Here is a 9,526-nt window from a genome sequence, read left to right as displayed (position 1 = left end):
TATGAATTATAGTAACGTTTTCAAAATTCAAACAAAATCCAAACATGCTGACAGACAGGGCAATTTGAGATTAAACAACTTCCAAACATCAATAAAAATCACTGTTGACAATCGGTGCAATTTGAGACCAAGCAACTTTCAAGTATCAATAAAAAATAAAACAATACACATACTAAACAACTTTCAAGTATCAATAAAAAATTAAACAATAGATCCATCCATGCAACTTTCCCAGTTTGCCACCAGTAAAATAGAAATTTATTGAATTAATATCTTTCTCTAGTTGTCACCAGTTAAATAAAAATTTATTTAATTAATATCTTTCTCTAGTTGTAAACATCTTAGACAGAGTTACATGCTCAATGAGGATCCAGAGTTCTTTCTGCATTCTGATAGCATATCCAAGTAAAACTGGCACCTGCTTATCTCACTTCCAAAATTGTTCAGGCACTGCAATGACATAACATGATCCTCATCAGCACAAGCAAAAAATTACACTAAGAAATGCACAATGAACATGAGGGATACTTGATTTATAACAACTGATTCAATGCAAATATAAAGATTTCATTCACATCCACATCATTCAAAGTGTAAAATAAATCTTTTAAGGTATGTGATTGATATGTTATTTCGAGACATATATTCAAATGTTAAACAGAAGATTAAATATTTACTAAAAACTATTGATTAATTTAAACAAAAGGTGTTATCCGGAAATAACAGGACTAGGGAAACAACGTACATCCTGGAAAGCCTTTGATTGAATATTGCATGCATCACCACCAAAAGAGTTGGCAGTAGGTGCAGGGGCAGCAGCAGCAGCCTCACTAACTACAGTTTCATGTTGGATAGTGCGAGGACCCATAACAGCGTCCACAGCCCTGTGTGCCACTGCACTTCCACCGCCAAAAGCCATTCCTGCAAATATATGAAATTTAGTACCAAACAAGAACATGAATATTGATATGGATCCATATGGTGAGTAAAAAAAATTGATCCATATAGCAAAAACAACTTTTGTATTGCTTTACATACCTTGAGCTATGGTTGAACCAATACCACTAAGCATAGATCCACCGCCACTCTGAACATTAGCTGGAGGAGGAGCATGGTTGGCTGCACAAAAATATTGAGACAGTGTTATTAAAAAAATGAGTACCCCCAATATCTCAATTGGAAAAAAAATCAATATCTTGTTTGGAAAACAAAGAATTGTATCTTCTTAAAGCTATGCTGTTGTAACAAAGTTTGCCATGCTCTTGTTTTGCTTACCTGGAGCGGGGCGAGCTGGTGCAGCACGTGGAGCAGGACGAGCAGATCTTCCTACCGTAAGAAACAATTCAATAGGATCACATAATTTGGAAAAAGTAGAAGGCAGAGTAAAGGTGGTCTAATCATTAACTCACTCGAGATCTTATACAAACAATTCACCAAATGATGATTCTTATTGATCTAACCAACCATAATAGTTTCACTAATAAAAATATAGCAATATTAATGGCCATATAATATTTCATCAATATCTGTCATAGATTTTATGGACCCAATTGAATAGGGTTTACATAAACAAGTCTAGAAATTGAGTTGATGATCAATTTTTATAGGTTGGGCTAAATATAATTTCAGACTCCATTCAACCCAGCACACGGCCCTAAATATGTGTGTGTGCGCATGCGAGAGGTTAGGTTAGAAGCTCATATGAGCTTCTGGTAATTTCACAACCAATCTAACCCAACCTATAGCCCTAAATCAACCCAATAAATTCATGTGTGGGTTATGTAGGGTTTGTTTGCGGATTGACCTGAACCACGGAACAACCAAAGTAAAAAAGCAATTACCAGACAAAAAATCAAAACTTTTCTCATACATGAGGCGAGAAACAGCTAAAATAACAAGAAATAATGGATCAGATATTTCACAAATACAAGCTAAAAGGAACAAAATTCACAATTTTTTTCAACAATTTAACAAAAAACGAAAGCATAAAAAACCCTAGCTACGAGGAGGCATGGTGGGCGAAATTACAGTATAACAATGGTAAGGAAGACTATTATGAAAATAACAGGAAACAATAACGAAAATGCTAAAAGAAGATTTAAGATCGGAACATTACCACCGGAGCTACGGCGAGCCATGGATGAAGTTCTAGGGCAAAGAAGCGAATGAGGGAAAAGGGGATTTTAGGTGGCAGAAATGATCTCGGCTTATGTATGTGCCAATGATATGAAGCGGCCCATTAGGCCCACTAGAGAAAAGAAGCCTTCTATATTACTCAAAGACTTTTATTACTAAAAGGAGTACTATTAATAATTTTAATTAGTAGTTTTATAATTCTTGTATGTTGGCCCATGGCCCAATAGTTCTCTTGTAACCCTACTATATATTGGTTGCAATTTTGGCTAGTAGAAGGCAATGAAAATCTGAAAAGTTATTTCTTGTGTGTTTTTATCTTCTTATGCAATTTAGATCTTGTTAGCTTAGTGTAACCCTAACATTGGTGCTTTCATTTCTTGCCTCTCATTCCTCCCATGGCTCCCTCCAAACCACCCAACCCTTCTTCTAAAGAAATTATAGAAGAAGCTATCCAAATATCCACCCTCAACCTCAATAATGCAATGCAAGAGACTCAAGAACAAATGGATGAGAGATTTGCTCACATCTCTTCTGATTTATCCAACCTCCATACAAGGTTAGATAATGACAAATCCGTGGAAGACTCTAGATATGAAGCTCTCATGGCCATCCTTACCAAAATCTCTTTACAAAAGGAAATACAGAATGCTGCTGCTGCTGCTGCCAGCGCGTCTACTGTTCACGCTACAGGAACAGTTTCTAACGCAGCTACTGTTCACGCTACAGACACAGCTACCGGATCCGTTACTGTTCACGGATCATCTAGCCCATCAGGTATATTCCATGCTACTTCTTCTATTCCTAGGGTTTCAGCCCCTTTTCCTCACATTTCCTCTCCCACAGCCACCCCTATTAGACAGTCTGCCACTCTTTCTAACACCCACTCCCAACCAACACCCATGAGAAACATTCACACTCATATTCCCCATCCCTTTCAGACTTACCCTCCAATTCCTACCATTTTATCTGTTTCCCAACCCTACACCATTCCTTTTTCCCAACAGCACACTTTTTCCCCTCATCTTGCCTTTCCCCAAAACCCACCCATTCCTTCTTATCCGAATTTATCCCACATTCCACCATTACCAACTATCCGAACACCAAAACTTGAACTCCCTATGTTTGATGGATCTGCACCCCTTGATTGGTTGTTTCAAGCGGAGCAATTTTTCAATTTCTACAATATGCCACCTGAAAATCGTTTGTCTTTAATTTCATTTTATATGAAAGGAGATGCCTTGTCTTGGTTTAAATGGATGCATCAAAGTCATTTATTAACTGATTGGTTTTCATTTATCAAGGCATTGGAATTACGCTTTGGTCCTTCTAGTTTTGATAATCATCAAGCTGAGTTATTTAAATTAAAACAAGAAGGTTCAGTAGTTGACTATCAAACTAAGTTTGAAAAATTAGGCACTCAGGTTGTGGGCTTACCGGCAGAAGCTATTTTGAATTGCTTTATTTCTGGTTTAACAAGTGATATTCGCAATGAAATGGCCATTCACAAACCAACCAACATTTCACAAGCCATTGGATTAGCTAAGTTAATAGAATCCAAGCTAAAAGACTCCAAACCCAGATTTTCTAAACCATTCCCAAATCCTTACACTAAGCCCAATCCCTACTCGCCCAGCCCAACTTCAAAACCAACAAATCCCTCCACAACCCAAGTCCCAAATCTGTCCAAACCCCAACAAATCCCAGCACCCTCAAAATTCCCAATCAAAAAGCTTTCCCAAGCCCAACTTCAAGAGCGAAGAGCCCAAGGATTATGTTTTAATTGTGACGAAAAATTCGTTATTGGACATAAATGTTCAACTAGCAGATTTTTAATTCTTATGGCTGAAGATGACTCGAATTGCGAACCTATGGGGGATGACACAATTGAAGAACCAGAAATAGAACAAGATTTGAATGACACGTACTTTCAACTCTCCCCCCAAGCCCTAACAGGGCAATTTTCCCCACAAACACTAAAGTTTAAAGGCATGATTGGTGGAATATCGGTAATGATTCTAGTAGATACAGGCAGCACACATAACATTATGCAACCCAGAATCGCTCAGCACTTAAACCTCACATCTACCCCCATTACTCAATTTTCTGTCATGGTGGGAAATGGCTCTCACTTACAATGTGAAGGTATTTGCAACAATGTTCCTCTCATGTTACAAAATGAAGTTTTCCATCTTCCTTTTTATCTCTTGCCAATCGAAGGTGCGGATATTGTTCTTGGAATGGCATGGTTACGCACTTTAGGACCCTTACAAGCAGATTTTTCCATCCCATCAATCTCCTTTAACCACAAAAAAAATAACATCACTTTAAAAGGCGACCCTACAGCCCATCCCACCCATACTACATTTCACCAACTTAAACATCTTATCCATACAAATTCTGTTGCCTCTTTTCACCTTATGATTTTCCAAAACCATGAACCTACACCAAACAGCCTTTCCACTGATGATCCCTTGTTTAAACCCCCCCAAACTCTGCAGCCAGAAATTCAAACATTACTTTCCAACTACCAAAATATTTTTCACCCACAAGAAGGACTTCCCCCAAACCGACCTCATGATCATCACATTCCTCTTTTACCCAATACATCACCCATCAATGTCAAACCTTACCGCTACCCACACTCCCAAAAAACCGCTATGACTACAATAATTCAAGACATGTTAAAAGAAGGGATCATTAAACCTAGCCACAGCCCTTTCTCCTCACCAGTTTTGTTAGTTAAAAAGAAAGACGGTACGTGGAGATTTTGTGTGGACTATCGTGCTCTAAATGCAGTCACCATAAAAGACCGTTTCCCAATCCCAACCATTGATGAACTCTTGGATGAGCTAGGCAGTGCTAAATATTTTACCAAGTTAGATTTACGCTCAGGCTATCATCAGATCCGCGTTGCATCGGAAGACACACATAAGACTGCTTTTCGGACTTTCGACGGACATTATGAGTTTCTCGTAATGCCGTTTGGGTTAACTAATGCCCCCTCAACATTCCAATCAGCGATGAATGATTTACTAAGACCTTACTTACGAAAGTTTGTTTTAGTATTTTTTGATGACATACTAATCTATAGTTCCAATTTCAATGATCATCTAATTCATTTGCAGGTTATTTTTGACCTTTTGGAGTCTCATGCTTTTGTAGTGAAGTTACCTAAGTGTGTTTTTGCAGTGCAACAGGTACACTACCTAGGTCATGTTATTTCAGTTGGAGGTGTTGCTCCTGATCCGGAAAAAGTGCAGGCCATGTTAGATTGGCCTACTCCACGTTCTCACTCGTCTCTCCGCGGTTTTTTAGGCCTCACCGGATTCTATCGTCGTTTTGTGAAAAACTACGCCACACTCGCCGCTCCCCTCACCGATCTATTAAGTTTCACTAAATTTGCATGGAGTACAGAGGCGGCCGCAGCCTTTACAGAATTAAAACAAAAAATGACCGACATGCCGGTGCTAGCTTTGCCAGACTTCTCAAAACAATTTATAATCGAAACTGACGCCTCCGGTGTGGGTATTGGTGCAGTTCTCTCCCAAGAGAGTCATCCTATTGCTTTCTTCAGCAAGAAAATGTGTCCCCGAATGCAGGCTTCTTCGGTTTATGTGCGTGAGATGTTTGCTGTTACAGAAGCGGTGAAGAAATGGCGTCAATATCTTATAGGACAAAAATTTCATATCTATACAGATCAAAAAAGCTTGCGCAATCTCCTACTTCAAAGAATTCAAACTCCAGAACAGCAGAAATGGGCAGCAAAACTACAAGGATTTAACTTTGAGATATTTTACAAACCTGGCAAATCTAATTTGGTCGCTGATGCTTTGAGTAGAAAGTTTCACACTTCTGATTGTCTGTTGTTAGCCATTTCCTCCCCTATTCCCGAGTTGTTAGCCACACTCCGTCATTTTTATGCAAAAGACACAGCAGGTCAATCATTAGCTCAAGAGACTACTGGGGAAAGCAACATTTCTAATTTCTACAAGTTTCACAATGGACTACTGTACTTTAAGGAGAAGTTGTTTATACCTGATATTCAAGATCTTCGTCATCGGGTGTTACAAGAATTTCATTATACACCAACTGGTGGACATTCTGGTGTCAAAGCCACGCTTGCTCGACTCTCTGCATCCTTCTCTTGGCCTGGCATCTACAAGGCGGTGAAAACATTAGTCCAACAGTGTACAGTTTGTCAGCAAAACAAATATCTTACTCAAAAAAAAAAGGGGCTACTGCAACCTCTTCCAATACCTGAACAGGTTTGGGAGGATCTGACCATGGATTTTATTACACACCTCCCTAACTCCTTTGGACATACTGTCATTTGGGTCATCTGTGATCGATTAACAAAGTTTGTCCACTTCATTGCGTTGCCTACAAAGTTCACCGCCAAAGATCTTGCTGTTCGGTTTTCAGTGGACATAACACGACTTCATGGACTCCCAAAGTCCATAGTGTCCGACCGTGATTCTCTGTTCTTGAGCAAATTCTGGAAACAGTTTTTCAAAGCACAAGGTACTACATTAAAATATAGCACAGCCTACCATCCAGAAACAGACGGCCAAACAGAAGTTGTAAATCGATCTCTGGAAACTTACCTTAGATGCTTCGCGAGTGACCACCCCCGCCATTGGTACAAATTTTTGCATCTTGCAGAGTTCTGGTATAATACGTCTTTTCACACTGCCATTAATATGACGCCTTTCAAAGCCCTTTATGGTCGTGAACCACCTAGCGTTCTTCCATTCCTACCGGACCCCGACCTGGATGACTCTTTGGCTACATCACTCGAAAGCAAGCACAAAATATTACTAGAGTTAAAAGAGCACCTAAGGAAGAGTCGTATTCAGATGGAGAAACAGGCTAACCGAAAACGTACCGATTTCACATTCAAAGAAGGAGATCTCGTTTTGCTGAAGCTGCAACCTTATCGCCAACGCACGGTTTCTAACAGATCCTCGGAAAAATTAGCAAAGCGTTATTTTGGTCCTTTCAAGGTCATCAAACGTGTTGGTTCGGTAGCCTATGTGTTGGATCTGCCATCATCGTCGCGTATTCATCCAGTAGTGCACGTTTCCCTTTTGCGTCCTTATTTTCATCCTCACCTGCAAGATGGTTTACAACAAGCGGATTCAGAAAACGAAATCAACAAGGAGGACGAAGGCAAACATGAAACGACGGCAACTGTACCTGTTAACACCAACCAGCTTCCTTCTTGCGCGCTTCCGGTCACCCCTTCAATACCTGCAAGTTTCAAAACACAAATGAGTTTCAACAAATCTGAGCAAAGAAAACCTGAAGAGAGACAATCTGTACACACCTATGGGACTACTGCGCTCAACATTCCGTCTCACGATGAAGGCATTTCGCGATGCTTTGCTTCATGCAGACCAGGGGAACTTGAGAAATTTTGGAAGAGGAATGAATACTTGCTGAGAGAGACTTCGGTGGATCTGAGAAATGAAAAGGGAACTAATACACTTGCCTCAGATATGTATTATGTACCTAGTGAACCTCTTGAGAACTTAAGTGATAAGATTTGCCTTTCACGTGACCAAGTTACTGTGCATCCAGCTGTTTCTCCACTTCCCAACGCAAAGTCTTCTGAACACTCCAACATGCACAAGGCTCAAGGCGCCACGCGTTCTCATCCAAACCCATTATCTTCTGCCACGAAATCCCCACCATTCATTCAAAACTCTCCTTTCCTTGAATCCTGCGCTGACCGTTTGAATGCTGTCCAACAACTCTCTTCTCCTCAAAAATCTGCCCCACAAAAAAAGACTGGGCCTACTGCCCACCGTGTTTCTTCTTCCGGCCCAAAATCACGGAACCCAAATCCTAGTTGTTCTATGAACCTTGAGGACAAGGTTCTTTGTGACCCCATGAGTATTGATATGAAGCGGCCCATTAGGCCCACTAGAGAAAAGAAGCCTTCTATATTACTCAAAGACTTTTATTACTAAAAGGAGTACTATTAATAATTTTAATTAGTAGTTTTATAATTCTTGTATGTTGGCCCATGGCCCAATAGTTCTCTTGTAACCCTACTATATATTGGTTGCAATTTTGGCTAGTAGAAGGCAATGAAAATCTGAAAAGTTATTTCTTGTGTGTTTTTATCTTCTTATGCAATTTAGATCTTGTTAGCTTAGTGTAACCCTAACAGCCAAGTATTTGGGGGAGATGTTATCAGCTTATAATATATAGGGGTGCCAAAACGGTGGGAATTTTACCTTACACCTACTCTATTTGACCGCTCACCCTCACATATTCCTTAATTTCACTATATTTTTTATTATTGCCAATATTATACTGCCTTCTTTCTTGAACCCTGCTTCTTTCCAATCCTTTACTTTCAATATTTCTCATCATGACTGAATGCTCGCAATTCATTCAACTAGCAATTTCAAGATTTGATGGAATATTTTTCGTTATAACGCCAATTTTGCTTAAATAATTTTGTCGGAATCAATGTTGTTATTCTCTCTGTTTCAAAATAATATCTTTTAAGATTTTTGGATACAAAATAAGAAAATTATAGTAATATGCGTAATATACAAACAAATCTATATTAATGGATCCTCCATTTCTTTATAGAAAATGGAGTGGATCCTTACTCATATTAATATTATAAATATAAATATAAAAGTAATAATTAAGAGAAACAGTTGAGAAATTTGCAATTTGATGTAAGTCACAATGTTGAATGGAGCTTTAATCACAAGTTAGAATAATTTTTTTTTTTTGATGGGAAAAGCTATTTCATTAAGAGAAAAGCCAAGAGACATTACAAACACCAATAGACTTATGATATAGGACAAACCCCATCCATATTTGAGAAGTATCTAAGACATTACACATAGATTTATCAAAAGCTAAAGGAATACAACTAAACCAGAAACAACAACATATCATCAAATCATCAATTCTTGTAAGAGCACCATTAGTGACAATATAAGAATGAGAATCTATTGTCTTTTTCCAAATCCAATTAAGGATGATTTCTTTGACTTGTGTATGCACATATCGACTTCCTTTGTTCTCAAAATTGTCCCCTTTCATGGAAAGCTCAAAACTTTGTATAAAATAGACAACATAAAATAGACAACATAAATCATGCTTTGGTCATTTGTGATTCAAATCATGCTTTAGTGTGATTAAATCATAGGCACGCAACATAATTAAAATCAAAATAACAAATTATTCACTTTACTATCTTTAATTCAAATCATAACTTCATGATTTGACTTAATTTATCTTGGGATTTTCTTCACCTTTTATGTGTCTAATCTCTAGCATCTATTTAAACCTTTTTCTTTGTCTCTTTGAGAAAAAATATAGAGAGAGGTAGTTGTCAACTAAAAATTGATTGATGATAAGT

General features: G+C 38.4%; 2 protein-coding genes across 2 annotated transcripts; one reads left to right on the top strand and one right to left on the bottom strand.

Moving 5' to 3' along the window:
* Nucleotides 1-235: 235 nt before the first annotated feature.
* LOC131640122 (uncharacterized) lies at nt 236-2,224 on the bottom strand. The gene is made up of 5 exons (XM_058910527.1): nt 2,117-2,224; nt 1,276-1,326; nt 1,039-1,119; nt 746-921; nt 236-450 (listed from the first exon to the last, which is right to left on the bottom strand). Exons 1-5 carry the CDS (start codon nt 2,136-2,138, stop codon nt 352-354), a joined length of 429 nt encoding a protein of 142 aa, XP_058766510.1. The 5' UTR covers nt 2,139-2,224; the 3' UTR covers nt 236-351.
* Nucleotides 2,225-2,531: 307 nt separating this feature from the next.
* LOC131640125 (uncharacterized) lies at nt 2,532-8,108 on the top strand. Its single transcript, XM_058910529.1, has one exon. The coding sequence runs from the start codon at nt 2,532-2,534 to the stop codon at nt 8,106-8,108; it is 5,577 nt and encodes a 1,858-aa protein (XP_058766512.1).
* The last annotated feature ends 1,418 nt before the right edge of the window (nt 8,109-9,526 follow it).

This window comes from Vicia villosa, unplaced genomic scaffold (assembly GCF_029867415.1).
Source record: "Vicia villosa cultivar HV-30 ecotype Madison, WI unplaced genomic scaffold, Vvil1.0 ctg.002954F_1_1, whole genome shotgun sequence".
Lineage (NCBI taxonomy): Eukaryota > Viridiplantae > Streptophyta > Magnoliopsida > Fabales > Fabaceae > Vicia > Vicia villosa.
This window is presented reverse-complemented; position numbering and strand designations above follow the sequence as displayed.